At 47.6% G+C, this 14,752-nt stretch overlaps 2 protein-coding genes and 6 non-coding genes across 8 annotated transcripts; all 8 read right to left on the reverse strand.

Annotated features, from left to right (window-relative positions):
• Positions 1-855: 855 nt before the first annotated feature.
• Positions 856-979, reverse strand: TRNAL-CAA (transfer RNA leucine (anticodon CAA)). Its single transcript has 2 exons — positions 942-979; positions 856-901 (listed from the first exon to the last, which is right to left on the reverse strand). It is a non-coding gene; the product is annotated as a tRNA-Leu (tRNA).
• Positions 980-1,013: 34 nt separating this feature from the next.
• LOC146193607 (uncharacterized) lies at positions 1,014-2,044 on the reverse strand. The gene has a single exon (XM_084602803.1). It carries the CDS (start codon positions 2,020-2,022, stop codon positions 1,078-1,080), a length of 945 nt encoding a protein of 314 aa, XP_084458929.1. The 5' UTR covers positions 2,023-2,044; the 3' UTR covers positions 1,014-1,077.
• A 4,014-nt stretch (positions 2,045-6,058) lies between these two features.
• Positions 6,059-6,182, reverse strand: TRNAL-CAA (transfer RNA leucine (anticodon CAA)). The gene is made up of 2 exons: positions 6,145-6,182; positions 6,059-6,104 (listed from the first exon to the last, which is right to left on the reverse strand). It is a non-coding gene; the product is annotated as a tRNA-Leu (tRNA).
• A 391-nt stretch (positions 6,183-6,573) lies between these two features.
• LOC146193609 (uncharacterized) lies at positions 6,574-7,921 on the reverse strand. The gene has a single exon (XM_084602802.1). The coding sequence runs from the start codon at positions 7,794-7,796 to the stop codon at positions 6,657-6,659; it is 1,140 nt and encodes a 379-aa protein (XP_084458928.1). The 5' UTR covers positions 7,797-7,921; the 3' UTR covers positions 6,574-6,656.
• Positions 7,922-8,057: 136 nt separating this feature from the next.
• On the reverse strand, positions 8,058-8,181 carry TRNAL-CAA (transfer RNA leucine (anticodon CAA)). The gene is made up of 2 exons: positions 8,144-8,181; positions 8,058-8,103 (listed from the first exon to the last, which is right to left on the reverse strand). It is a non-coding gene; the product is annotated as a tRNA-Leu (tRNA).
• A 68-nt stretch (positions 8,182-8,249) lies between these two features.
• On the reverse strand, positions 8,250-8,373 carry TRNAL-CAA (transfer RNA leucine (anticodon CAA)). Its single transcript has 2 exons — positions 8,336-8,373; positions 8,250-8,295 (listed from the first exon to the last, which is right to left on the reverse strand). It is a non-coding gene; the product is annotated as a tRNA-Leu (tRNA).
• A 68-nt stretch (positions 8,374-8,441) lies between these two features.
• On the reverse strand, positions 8,442-8,565 carry TRNAL-CAA (transfer RNA leucine (anticodon CAA)). Its single transcript has 2 exons — positions 8,528-8,565; positions 8,442-8,487 (listed from the first exon to the last, which is right to left on the reverse strand). It is a non-coding gene; the product is annotated as a tRNA-Leu (tRNA).
• Positions 8,566-13,606: 5,041 nt separating this feature from the next.
• On the reverse strand, positions 13,607-13,730 carry TRNAL-CAA (transfer RNA leucine (anticodon CAA)). Its single transcript has 2 exons — positions 13,693-13,730; positions 13,607-13,652 (listed from the first exon to the last, which is right to left on the reverse strand). It is a non-coding gene; the product is annotated as a tRNA-Leu (tRNA).
• Positions 13,731-14,752: the final 1,022 nt, after the last annotated feature.

A 14,752-nucleotide genomic window follows, 5' to 3' on the forward strand; every position in this document is an offset into this window, starting at 1 on the left:
GGTCCGGCAATGCTAGCGTAGGTACGTGCAACTGGCTGTCTTCATGCCCGAATCGTCGACACGTTCCGCAGCGAGGAACCCGGCACTCTTTGCGGATGTGACCCGTACTCCGGCAGCGTAGGCACAACGGGGGTCTGCCTGGCACAATAACGAGCGCCAGCTCACCGCTAACATTCAGCTGATGCGGCAGGTCGTCGAGCTTCATGCCAGCTTTCAGCTTCAGAGTGACGAGTCTAGTAGTTGAGCCCTTTTCTAACATACCTTTAACTCGCCAGCGCTCCCTTGTAACTTCGGATACCTTTCCGTACGGCGCAAAGGCAGCACGAACATCCTCGTCTGGCACGATGTGTAGCAGCCAGTGAAGTTTCAGCCACACGTCCTGGTTCGCCGGGTCTATCACCAAGCAGCGACCGTTTTTCACACACAACTCGCCTACACTAACAAGCTTGGTCACTGCTTCAGCATCCTTGAGAGTGACGGCCCAGACGTGGCTCATCCGATACGCCCTCATTGCGATAACATCTGGTATTAGCGAGTGCTGCGCTAACGCATCCCGGAAATCCTCCACCCGGTACGGGCGGGCCCTGATATGGGCGTGCAAAAAAACGGTATTCAAAACAAACCGACCTGTTGGCAGTGCAGGCAAAACAACCTGGTAAGTATTGTCCTGTTCAGACATCCTGTTACCGCGGCTTGACATGGCCGCTGAAGCCGCTCCTGAGGAGCCCTGCATCCTGCGTCCATTCACTGGCGTGGCCGGAAGCAGAATCGCTCGGCCATCATGACACTCCCACCAGAGAGATTTTGAAGTGAAGCACCGTACTGCATGCTCGAACTATACGAAGGAAAAAAATGTGTCAGAAGTGGGATTCGAACCCACGCTCACATCCGTGGACCAGAAATCTCGTTTAGCCCACATACTAGTCGACAAGGCATTTAACCTTGAGTCTGGCGCCTTAGACCACTCGGCCATCCTGACACTTTTTTTTTTTTTTTTTTTCTTTATTGCCGTGAAACACAAAACAAAAATACACATGATAAAACACGTCAACTACACTTGAGCTAACGCGTACGCGGCTAAAATCTTTTCAGGTTCACCAACTCATCAAATAGACATTGCCATTGTGGTGGATCCTGCTGCATCCTGAAAGTTTCGCGTATATACACCGCACTTTCAATGAAGTTTTCACGCGCAGATCGTGTATTTATATCTGCGTGACGCACCTGCATTCGTGTTTTCCACAGACTATGGAGGCCAAGAAGCATAATTAAATCGTAAGGTGCATCATCGTTCTGCACTGGAAGGAATCTGATACCGTACGGAGTTAGGGGAAGTTCCTTTTTAATTGTCCTTTGGAGGACGTCCCATAGAAAGACAGCATCCCAACACTGTAAGAAGACGTGTTCAATTGTCTCCGGTTTTTTGCACAACAGGCAATTTGTTGTCCATGGGACGAAGATACCTTTTTCATTCAGCCAGGTTTTAACAGGGAGCGTATTAGAGTGAAGTTTGAATAGGAACGTTTTAGCAGATGGCCTCACGGGCATCTTCTTGACTCTTTTCAAAACGTCCTGCCCTGGGCCTCCACAGTGTAATGGCCGGTAAAAAGGCACCGGCAGCATCACGTCAATGAGATCTTTATACAGTTTTTTTCTGGGAACATTGAAAAGGTAATCAAAAGAAAACCGCACTTCCAGCAACTTGCACGAAAAAACAACCTCGCGCAGGTAGCCAGTCACAGTACCAGGCATGCTTTCACATGACACAATCCATTCAGGGAGCAGCCTCTGCAATCGCACTTGCATCACAGTTCTCAGAAAGGTATCTTTTTGATCACGCAGGAATATAAATCGCGAAACCACTTGACGCAAGAACAAATGGGCAAGGCCAAGCCCGCCCCTTTTAACAGAAATAAACAAATTCGTCCGGGCGGTTTTTTCCCATGTGGATGCCCAAATAAAAACAGCAAAAACGCGGTGCATTTTCTGAATTGAGGTCCGTGAGACACACAACACATTCATGAGGTACCACAGCCTCGAAATAAGAAAAACATTGCAAATAGAAGCGCGCGAAAACATTGAGAGTTGCCTTCCTTGCCACGCATCCGCTTTTTCTTTCGCTCTGGATGTTTCTTCCATCCAGTGCACGTTGGGATCTCGATAACAATCTAAAGGCACGCCTAGATATCGCGTTGGGAGAACAGACCACCGCAGCTTACAGAAGAAATCAGGTGTCACGTCCCAATCACCGTGCCAAAACCCAGAGCTTTTCTCCCAATTGATCTTACATCCGGTTTGATCACAAAATGTTTGGACGACACCCGTAACTTCACAGATGCTCTTTCTAGTTGCACAAAACACTGCTATGTCATCAGCATATGCTAGCATCTTCACGTGTGCTGATTGCAGCTCGAACCCTAAAATGCGATCGCTATCAATGATAGCCAAGCAAAGTGGCTCTAAATACAGTGCAAAAAGCAGGGGTGAGAGCGGGCAGCCCTGCCTTACCGATGAACGTACTGCGATGCTGTCAGTCAGTTCACCATTCACTATAATACGGGTCGTGCAGTTCGCGTAAGCCATTTTAACACCCCCCACTATGACTTTTCCAAGGTTAGAATGCTCCAAAATGGAAAAAAGAATTTCGTGAGAAACACGGTCAAAGGCTTTCGCCAAATCTAATTGCATCATGGCTATCTGACCACCGAGTGCATCAACACATTCTAGTACGGTTCTTGCGACATGTATATTCGTGGCAATGGATCGACCCTTGATGCCGCACGTTTGATGAGACCCAACCAGTTTTTTTATTATGCTTTGCAGTCTTTTTGCTAAAACCTTCATATACACCTTGTAGTCAACATTGGTGAGGCTAATCGGTCGATATGACCCCACCAACAGTCGTTTCTCTGGATCATCTGTCTTGGGTATTAGCACAATGTGCGATGTAGCGAAAGACAATGGAACAGTATTACGTTCATAAGCTTCAGTGATTACATCGAGCATAAACTGAGCCGCATACTGCTGAAAGGTTTTAAAGAAGGCAGCGCTTAGACCATCCGGCCCAGGTGCTTTCCCAGGTGTCAGGTCATCTATTGCAGATTCTATCTCCTGCAACGTTATCGGTGTTTCTAGGCGCGCTTTACTTTCGTCATCCAGTGCAGGCATCAGTCTTAGGAAATCTGTTTGAAAGCCGCCTACAGTCTCAAGCTTAGCGCTAAGCAGTTCTTCGAAGTGCTCTGCTACCGCACGCTGAATATCTTTAGCATCTTCAGTGATATGGCCGGCATACCTTATACTCCTTATTTCTTTCTGGCAGGCGTATCTTTTTTCGTCTGCTAGGGCTCGTTTTGTCGGCACTTCTCCAGCCCAAAGTTTTTCAGCCCTTGCACGTATGACAGCCGCTGTGTATCTTTCGCTGTCGATTGTTTACAGCTCACGTTTAATCTCTCGTATTTTACTGGCGAAATGCCCTGGCACAGTACTTTCCATGCTCAAAAAAAACTGAAGTTGTTCATTCAGTTCTTTTTCTTTTTCTTTCTCTTTATGCCGCACCTTACTGCTCTTTTCTATGGCTTTCAATTTCACCCACTCTTTGAAGCTGTCCCATTCCGTTGCAAAACTTACTGGTCGCATAGCCAGACGATCTTCAAACTGGGTCTTAACTTCCGTACGGAACTCTTCATCGGCGAGAAGTTTGGCATTCAGTTTCCATAGGTACCAGTTAAAGCGCGATTTCTTTCCTGCCCTACCGAACACTGCACTCACGAGACAATGATCGCTGAAAGACACAGGTTTCACCTCATATGCAGCACATAGGGCAACAAGATCAACCGAGGCATACACCCTGTCCAATCAAGCATGGCTATCTCGCTGAAAGTGCGTGAACTCTGGTTGGTTTCCAGTGGAGAACACACTACCAACATCCTCAAGGCCGTATTCATGCACAAGTGCATTCAACCGCTCGGAGCTTCTGTCTCTTCGAGGTTTGCACTTCGCCGCTCGGTCCACAGCTGCGCACACACAGTTGTAATCGCCAAGTACAAGCAAGATTTTGTCGACCTTCAACCACAATTCAATAGACTCAAAAAACGATTCACGTTCGCTTTCTGAATTGGGAGCATACACACACATAACACGCCAGCATAAATTACAGTAGGTAAAATCAGTAACCAAAAGCCGACCACTTGGACAGGCAAAAACGAAATCTACACTTACTCCCAGCGTGTTACGTATAAATAAAAGGCATCCACCCGACACACCAACAGAATGGCATACACACACATAAAAGTTTGTTTGAAAAGAAGCCACCATACGGTCAGTGCTTTCTTGGCTCTCAATCTTTGACTCTTGCACAGCTGCTATATCTATATCATTATCCACAAGGAGGCGACTGAGCTGGCATTGTCGCCTTCTCGCTCCCAGCCCTCTGACATTCAAAGTAGCTACGTGTAACGCCGAATTAAGCTTGAGAGTCATGTGTTAGAAAGGCCGCCCGTACCCGCATGGTGCCTACCTTCATGGTTGCATGGCCTCCGCTTCTGAAGAAGAGCGGCATATGTGTGCACGTATTGTCCTCCCAGCAGAACGTCGGGCTGCATTCAAACGAAGTCCAAGCACCGTTTTTCATTTTTTTTTTCCACACACGCCCCGCTTGGTTGCAGAATGTTCCTGACGCTGGTCGGTAGGCAGCCGACCCACAAATCGTTCAGGACACCACAAAACCTACGGAGGCGGTTTCCCCGCCTGCCGCGTGTCGGCAGAGAAGTTCGGCTTCGGTCTCAAAGTCGATCTTCGGATGCCCGCAGTTTTCGGCGGCGGCTCACCACAAACGCCGCCTGGCAGCTGAGTCTCCTCGAAGCTTTCCTCGTGTGGACGTTTTGAGGCAATTAAGGCCGCTGTCTCCAGCCCAACTTCCATGGCATCAGTGCAAGGAGGCTCAGTACTCAGATGCTCCTCAGCGTCAGAAAACTTGATTACGTCCTCTGACGCTTCCTTTGAAGCGCTTTCGTGGTCCTGTTGTCCTGCGATGGAACGTGCGAGACGTGCCGAGTTTCGTTCTTTTCACTTGAGACCGTCACCTTATGCTTAGTTAAAACCGTCATGGAAGGCGCGTCCTGTTTCGTTGACTGTCCTCGAATGTCGGCTGCCTCCTCCGCATCCACCTCATCCATTATCAACTCGGACGTGTCCTCGCTGGTCCCAGGTCCGGCAATGCTTGCGTAGGTACGTGCACACTGGCTGTCTTCATGACCGAACCGTCGACAGGTTCCGCAGCGAGGAACCCGGCACTCCTTGCGGATGTGACCCGTGCTCCGACAGCGTAGGCACAAGGGAGGTCTGCCTGGCACAACAACGAGCGCCAGCTCACCGCTAACGTTCAACTGATGTGGCAGGTCATCCAGCTTCACGCCAGCTTTCAACTTAAGCGTGACAAGTCTAGTAGTTGAGCCTTTTTCTACCATACCTTTCACACGCCAGCGCTCCCTTATAACTTCCAACACCTTTCCATACGGCGTAAAGGCAGCACGCACATCCTCGTCTGGCACGTTGTGTAAAAGCCAGTGAAGTTTCAGTCGCACGTCCTGGTTGGCCGGGTCAATTACCAAGCAGCGACTGTTTTTCACACACAACTCACCGACACTAACAAGCTTGGTCACCGCTTCAGGATCCTTGAGAGTGACAGCCCAGACGTGGCTCATCCGATACGCCCCCATCGCAACAACATCGGGGATCAGCGAATGCTGTGCCAACGCGTCGCGGAAATCTTCCACCCGGTAAGGGCGGGCCCTGATATCGGCGTGCAAAAAAACCGTATTCAAAACAAACCGACCTGTTGGCAGTGCAGGCAAAACAACTTGATAAGTACCATCCTGTTCAGCAGTCCTGTTACCGCGGCCTGACATGGCCGCTGAAGCCGCTCCTGAGGAGCCCTGCATCCTGCGTCCGTTCACTGGCGTGGCCGGAAGCAGAAATTCGGCCATCCTGACACTGCCACCAGAGAGATTTCAAGTGAAGCACCGTACTGCATGCGCGAACTATACGAAGGAAAAAAATGTGTCAGAAGTGGGATTCGAACCCACGCCCACATCCGTGGACCAGAAATCTCGTTTAGCCCACATACTAGTAGGCAAGACATTTAACCTTGAGTCTGGCGCCTTAGACCACTCGGCCATCCTGACACTGCCACCAGAGAGATTTCAAGTGAAGCACCGTACTGCATGCGCGAACTATACGAAGGAAAAAAATGTGTCTGAAGTGAGATTCGAACCCACGCCCACATCCGTGGACCAGAAATCTCGTTTAGCCCACATACTAGTAGGCAAGGCATTTAACCTTGAGTCTGGCGCCTTAGACCACTCGGCCATCCTGACACTGCCACCAGAGAGATTTCAAGTGAAGCACCGTACTGCATGCGCGAACTATACGAAGGAAAAAAATGTGTCAGAAGTGGGATTCGAACCCACGCCCACATCCGTGGACAAGAAATCTCGTTTAGCCCACATACTAGTAGGCAAGGCATTTAACCTTGAGTCTGGCGCCTTAGACCACTCGGCCATCCTTTTTTTTTTTTTTTTATTACCAGGCTTATGACAAGTACAAAACACAAAATCAATGATAAAAGAGTCGCCAATCCTTCGGCTGACACATGTGATTTAAAATTGCTTGATGCCAACCAACTGGTCAAGTATATTCATCCATTCCGGTGGATCAGGCTCGCTTTTGTACACATCTCGGATATACGCCACGCTCTCCACGAAATTTTCTCTAACAGGTCGCGTATTGACGTCCGCATGACGCACTTGCATTCTAGTCTTCCATATACTATGGAGGCTAAGGAGCATTATCATATCGTATGGGGTTTCTTGATTTTCAACTGGCAGGAAGCGTATACCGTAGGGATCTATTGGGAGTTCTTTTTTTATTGTTCTTTGAAGAACATCCCAATGAAATATCGGGTCCCAGCAGTCTATAAAGACATGCTCAATTGTTTCGGGTTTCTTGCAGAGGAGGCAATTGGTTGTCCACGGGACAAATATTCCTTTTTTTTTCAGCCAAACTTTGACTGGAAGCGTCCCGGTATGTAATTTGAAGAAAAACGACTTTGTCGTAGGCTTAACTGGCATCCTCTTTACTCTCTTCAAGACGTCCTGTCCTGGGCCTCCATAGTATACAGAACGGTACACAGGCACAGGTAGCATAATGTCTATAAGGTCTGTATACAGTTTGCGCCTTGAAACTGAAGAAAGATATTCCATTGAAAATCGGACACTCAGCATTCTGAATGCAAGAACAACCTCACGTAAGTAACCAGAGACCGTGGTACAGGGATCTAAAAATGACGTGACAATGAATTGTGGTAGCATATTGCACATTCTTATTTGTAAAACAGTTCGCAAAAACGGGTCTTGCTGGTCTCGAAGATATAGAAACCGAGATACTATCTGGCGTAAAAACAAATGAACGAGACCAAGGCCTCCGTATCTAACAGGCCGAAACAAATTTGTGCGGCTCATTCTTTCCCATGTGGAGGACCAAATAAACACAGAAAAAATGCGATGCACTTTTTGTACATGGACCCGTGACATAGATAAGACATTCATTATATAGCATATTTTGGAAAGCAAGAAAACATTACAGATGCTAGCCCGCGCGAACATAGATAAATCCCTTCCTTGCCATCCTTCCACTTTTCCCCGTACTCGGTTGGTTTCCTCTGCCCACTGTCGCTCAGTGTCACGATAACAGCAAAGCGGCACGCCAAGGTACTTTGTAGGTAATTCCGCCCACTTCATGAAAGCGAAATACTCGGGTTTATTATCCCATTGTCCGTGCCAAAAGCCTGAGCTTTTTTCCCAATTAATTTGGCAGCCTGTCTGTTTGCAATATTTCCCCGTAATGGTAACAACTTCCCGAACGCTGTCTTTATCTGAACAGAAGACCACTCGGCCATCCTGACACTGCCACCAGAGAGATTTCAATCCTGACACTGCCACCAGAGAGATTTCAAGTGAAGCACCGTACTGCATGCGCGAACTATACGAAGGAAAAAAATGTGTCAGAAGTGGGTTTCGAACCCACGCCCACATCCGTGGACCAGAAATCTCGTTTAGCCCACATACTAGTAAGCAAGGCATTTAACCTTGAGTCTGGCGCCTTAGACCACTCGGCCATCCTGACACTGCCACCAGAGAGATTTCAAGTGAAGCACCGTACTGCATGCGCGAACTATACGAAGGAAAAAAATGTGTCAGAAGTGGGATTCGAACCCACGCCCACATCCGTGGACCAGAAATCTCGTTTAGCCCACATACTAGTAAGCAAGGCATTTAACCTTGAGTCTGGCGCCTTAGACCACTCGGCCATCCTGACACTGCCACCAGAGAGATTTCAAGTGAAGCACCGTACTGCATGCGCGAACTATACGAAGGAAAAAAATGTGTCAGAAGTGGGATTCGAACCCACGCCCACATCCGTGGACCAGAAATCTCGTTTAGCCCACATACTAGTAGGCAAGGCATTTAACCTTGAGTCTGGCGCCTTAGACCACTCGGCCATCCTGACTTTTTTTTTCTTTATTACCGACTTGGCAACTACAAAGAACGATGAAAAGTCGCATGGAATTAAAAACACAAGTCACTTTCTTACAGGTTTCTTGTGGTAGAATGGATTAGGTGACATGAGCTTGTTCAAGACTGGCAGCCAATCTGGGGGTTCAGATTGCCCTCCGAAAACATCACGCGTGTACATTACACTTTCAACAAAGTATTGATGGGCTGGGTGTACGACAACATGCTCATGGCGAACATCCATCCGCGTTCTCCATATGCTGTGCATACACAAGACCATTAATAAATACCTGGGCACTTCTCCTGGCTGGGCGCATGGAAGGTAGCGTATGCGAAACGGCGTTATTGGAAAGTCCTTTTTAATAGTACGCTGTAGCACGTCCCACAAAAAAACCGCATCGTGACACTCAAGGAAAATATGCTCTATGGTTTCCAGCTTTTTGCAAATTAAACAGTCAGCAGACCAAGGCACGAAAAGGCCTTTGCTTTCCAGCCATGGCTTCACCGGAAGAGTGCCGGTATGCAATTGAAAAAAGAAAGATTTAGCGGACGATCCGATGGGCATTCTTTTCACTCTCTTCAACACATCCCGCTCCGGACCCAAAGCATATACAGCGCGATAAAGAGGCACAGGTAAAAAGGTTTCCAATAAATCTTTGTACAGCCGTTTTCGCGTAACAGTACACATTTAATCATTCGAAAATCTCGCCTTCACTATTTGGAAGGACGCGTCAACTTCGCGAAGAAAAGCACTTAGAGCCATTGGCCCTGTAGACATAGTCGAAACTACATATTCCGGCAGTGAATCCCGCAATCGCACTTGGATTACTGTTCTAAGAAAAACATCGCTTTGTTCGCGCAAAAAAAAGAACCTTGTTACAATCTGCTTTAAGTATAAATGTGACAAGCCCAGTCCACCGTTATGCACCGTATGAAAAAGATTGCATCGACTGGTACGCTCCCATGTTGAAGCCCACACAAACGTGGCAAATACCCTATGCAGTTTTTGAACAGAGATTCTTGACATAGATAACACTTGCAGCATGTAAAAAATTTTTGCAACTAGGAACATATTGCAAACGGTAGCTCTTGCGAACATAGAAAAGTTCTGTCCTCCCCATTTGTTTGTTTGGGTTTTCACTTGCTCAACTTCACCGGCCCAACATTCCTTGCTTTCACGGTAATGCTTTAGTGGCACACCAAGGTAATTGCCTGGCGTTGTTGTCCATTGCATACTGGAGAATAATGCAGGCGCGTATTGCCAGTTTCCGTGCCAAAATCCTAAACACTTTGCCCAACTAATTTCACTTCCACTTGCAGTGCAAAAAGCAGTGGCTTCTTTTACAACTTCTTGCACGCTCTCATGGTCAGTACAAAAAACCGCAATATCGTCCGCGTATGCCAAAACCCGAACTTCACTTTGAAAAAATCTATAACCGCGTATGTTTGGCCTTGTAAGCAATCTTAGACAGAAAGGCTCCAGATAAAGCGTAAACAAAGGGGGAGACAGAGGACAGCCCTGCCTTACTGACAACTGAACAGGTATACGATCAGTTAACTGCTTATTCACGACCAGTCTCGCTGAACAGCACTCGTAAACCATTTTCACGCCCTTTGTAATCACGGAACCAGCATTGACATACTCTAAAACAGAGAACAAAATTTCATGTACCACTTTATCAAATGCTTTGTGGAGGTCTAATTGCATCATGGCTACCTGGTCATGCATCACGTCACAACATTCTAGTACACTCCTTGCTGCGTGTATGTTAGTAAAAATGGTCCTTCCTTTTATACCGCATGTCTGATGTGGGCCTACAAGAGAAGTAATTACACGTTGGAGTCGTCGCCCTAATACTTTCATGTAAATTTTATAGTCAACATTCGTTAGACTTATAGGACGGTAAGACGCTACAGACTGAAGCTTAACATGGTCATCTGTTTTCGGGATTAATACAACGTGTGACATTCGAAAAGACGGAGGAGGTACGTTCTTTTCGTAGCATTCATTAATAACTCTTTCCAGTAAAACAGCCATTTCAGTTGGAAAGGCCTTGTATATGGCAGCACCAAGACCATCTGGTCCGGGTGACTTACTGGAATTTATTTCCCCTATAGCGGCCTCAATTTCCTCAGAAGTAATACTTGCTTCAAGTGTCTGCGCCACTTCGTCTTCTACTCTTGGCATCAGCGACAGAAAGTCTTTTCTGAAGCGTTCAATGTCCGGTGTTTTCAGGTAAAACAATTCCCTGTAAAATTCTACAAACGCCCGTTCAATCGTTTTTTTTTTTCGAGGTAACTACGTTCTGATAGCAGATTTCATTTATCTCTTTTGACACTGCGTACCTTTTTTCATCACTAAGTGCCCGTTTCGTGGGCGTCTCTCCAAGCCACAATTTTACGCTGCGTGCCCTATCACCGCACCGCGATACTTCTCTTCGTCCATCAACTCAAGTTTGGTTTTTATCTTTTTAATATCTTGGGCGAACAAGCCAGGCTTAACGCTCTCCATGCTAAGCATGTATTCAAGTGTGCTACAAAGTTCTTTTTCTTGTTCTCTTTCTTTACGTCGGAGAGTGCATGCTCGGTCAATAGCAGCTATCTTTATCTCGCACTTAAACTGCTCCCATGCTTGTATAAAATTAGAGTCATTTTGTAACATATGCTTAATATATTCTTTAACTTTAGTGGTAAACTCTTCATCCAGCAGCAGTTTTTCATTAAATTTCCATAGCTCCCAATTGAACATTGTTGCCTTACTTTTCATGCCTAGAGTAATCATTACGAGGGAGTGGTCACTAAAGCTCATGGGAAGTGTTTGATATTCCGAGCACAAGGGCACACAATCAATGGAAACATATATTCGGTCCCACCTTGCATGACAGCTACCTTGAAAGTGCGTGAACTTTGCTTGGCCTTCATGCGTCATTATACAGCCAGCATCTTCAAGCTCTGCCTCAATAACAATGTCAATAAGTAACTCTGCACTCTTGTCACGAAGGACACGGTCTGTTGTCCTATCTTCCGGTCTACAGACACAGTTGAAGTCTCCAAGCAGGAGAACACGCCTCTCATGTATTAAGAAGGATTTCATATAGTGAAAGAACTCTTCGCGCTCAAACGTTCTAGTCGGGGCATAAACGCAGATCACTCTCCAGTCCAATCCAGAAAAACTGAAATCACATATCAAAAGCCGACCACTCTCACACGAGAACACAGACTGCACACACTCTATGCAATTTCGAATGAAAATGACACATCCCACCGATCTTCCAACCGCATGACAAACGCAAACACTATATCTAGAACGATATATTTCAGCCATTTTCTCTGTTTGTTGTTCGCTTTCCATTTTGCTCTCTTGAACTGCTAGCACATCAATTTCATTTTCCAGCAGAATGCGGTTCAGCTGCAGTTGTCTCCGGCGCGTTGACAGCCCCCTCACATTTAGCGTGGTTACGCGCAAGCTAGTGGTTAAATTGGTCGCCATCTCAAGAAATTATAAATCGCGAAACATATATCACTCACATCGCTTTTGCAGAAAGACAGCATTGCGGTTGATCTGTTGCACGGGATGACCATTCTTCCTTTTTGGCGAGTCCGTCCGTTCCAAGCGCTGCTCCCGATCATGGACCGGGCTTGTAACGTCTCGACCGGAAAGGGCACCCCCGCTATGGCGGAGGCACAGGTGACACAGTTCTCCGGTCTGGGGGCACGTTTGGCCTTGGCTTGAAGGACGCCCGGCGAAGGGGGGCCGCCTTCAGTGGAGGCTGTTCGTTTTCCGCTCCTCCTTGGGTTGATCCCTCGTTGACACTGTCTTCGTGCACACGCTTCACAGGCAAGGTAGAAGCAGCTGGCATCTCAGCTTCAGTGTCCCCCTGTTCCTCACTGTATTGCGTAGCCGAAGCTGGGCGTGCAGCACTGGCTTTGCCGTCTTCTTTCGAGGGTGTCTCGGTCCCAGCGACATTCGACAACGGAACTATCAACTCTGATTCACAGTGTTCTTTAGGGGCAGGGGTCTTCTCAGAGGACTGCTCGTTCTGTTCTGCCTCCTCAGTGATTCCACTGCTCGCTTCCTCGGCGTCCAATGCGTCCATCAAGTGCTCGCCTGCCACTTCACTCGGCACGGGGCCTGCAACGTTGGCATACGTGCGCACACACTGGGACTCGTCATGGCCGTAGCGACGACACAGCCCGCAGCGCGGCACACGACACTCACGCCGTAAATGACCTTTCCCGCGGCACCGGAGGCAAAGCGGGGCTCTGCCTGGGACGTGGACGAGTGCGACGTCCTCGGCGACCCGAAGCTGATGCGGCAGGTCCTCAGTGGTAACGCCCACTTTTAGCTTCAGCCTGACCGTTCGTGTCGTTGAAGCCTTGTCGACACACCCTTGTACTTTCCACTTGTCTCTTGAAATTTCAGTCACTTTTCCAAAAGCTGCCAACGCCGCTCGCACATCATCGTCTTGCACGCCGTGAAGCAGCCAGAAAAGCTTCAGCCTGATGCCTTGGTTACAGGGGCCATGAAGCAGCCAGAAAAGCTTCAGCCTGATGCCTTGGTTACAGGGGTCAATGACTACGCAGCGGTGTTCCTTCACTTCAATAGCTTGGGCTTCCAAAATCTTCGCTTTCGCCTCTTCACCTTTAAACGTTACCGCCCACACGTGATTCATTTGGTATGCCCCGAGGGCAACCACTTCCGGCAGCAGTGAAAGACGAGCGAGGGAGTCTCGAAAGTGCTCCACCCGGTACGGCCTGGCTTTTATGTCGCCATGCAAAAAAAAACAGTATGTAAAACACTCGAACCTGTAGGCAGATGCGGTAGAACTAGTTCATAATCCTTAGTAGGCCTTTCCGTGCTCCTGATACCACGGCCCATCTGGGCCGCTAAATCCGCTCCTTGGGAGCCCATGATAATCACGTCCGTCACGCTCGGTGGCCGGAAGTGGAATCTCCCCGGCCATCCTGACACTGCCACCATGAGATTTCAAGTGAAGCACCATACTGCATGCGCGAACTATACGAAGGAAAAAATGTGTCAGGAGTGGGATTCGAACCCACGCCCACCTCCGTGGACCAGAAATCTCGTTTAGCCCACATACTAGTAGGCAAGGCATTTAACCTTGAGTCTGGCGCCTTAGACCACTCGGCCATCCTGATTTTTTTTTCTTTATTGCCGTGAAACACAAAAACAAAATACACATGATAAAACACGTCAACTACACTTGAGCTAACGCGTACGCGGCTAAAATCTTTTCAGGTTCACCAACTCATCAAATAGACATTGCCATTGTGGTGGATCCTGCTGCATCCTGAAAGATTCGCGTATATACACCGCACTTTCAATGAAGTTTTCACGCGCAGATCGTGTATTTATATCTGCGTGACGCACCTGCATTCGTGTTTTCCACAAACTATGGAGGCCAAGAAGCATAATTAAATCATAAGGTGCATCATCGTTCTGCACTGGTAGGAATCTGATACCGTACGGAGTTAGGGGAAGTTCCTTTTTAATTGTCCTTTGGAGGACGTCCCATACAAAGACAGCATCCCAACACTGTAAGAAGACGTGTTCAATTGTCTCCGGTTTTTTTCAGAACAGGCAATTCGTTGTCCATGGGACGAAGATACCTTTTTCATTCAGCCAGGTTTTAACAGGGAGCGTATTAGAGTGAAGTTTGAAAAGGAACGTTTTAGCAGATGGCCTCAAGGGCATCTTTTTGACTCTTTTCAAAACGTCCTGCCCTGGGCCTCCACAGTGTAATGCCCGGTAAAAAGGCACCGGCAGCATCACGTCAATGAGATCTTTATACAGCTTTTTTTTTGGAACATTGAAAAGGTAATCAAAAGAAAACCGCACTTCCAGCAACTTGCACGAAAAAACAACCTCGCGCAGGTAGTCAGTCACAGTACCAGGCATGCTTTCACATGACACAATCCATTCAGGGAGCAGCCTCTGCAATCGCACTTGCATCACAGTTCTTAGAAAGATATCTTTTTGATCACGCAGGAATATAAATCGCGAAACCACTTGACGCAAGAACAAATGGACAAGGCCAAGCCCGCTCCTTTTAACAGAAATAAACAAATTCGTCCGGGCGGCTTTTTTCCATGTGGATGCCCAAATAAAAACAGCAAAAACGCGGTGCATTTTCTGAATTGAGGTTCGTGAGACACACAAC

The sequence above is a fragment of the Amblyomma maculatum genome, chromosome 4 (assembly GCF_055883805.1).
Source record: "Amblyomma maculatum isolate TAMU_Amacu chromosome 4, ASM5588380v1, whole genome shotgun sequence".
Taxonomy (NCBI): Eukaryota; Metazoa; Arthropoda; class Arachnida; order Ixodida; family Ixodidae; genus Amblyomma; species Amblyomma maculatum.

Excerpts from the sequence above, each read along its gene's own strand:
- LOC146193607 (XM_084602803.1), bottom strand. The coding sequence starts at position 2,022 with ATGAATGTGTTGTGTGTCTCACGGACCTCAATTCAGAAAATGCACCGC.
- LOC146193609 (XM_084602802.1), bottom strand. The coding sequence starts at position 7,796 with ATGAAGTGGGCGGAATTACCTACAAAGTACCTTGGCGTGCCGCTTTGC.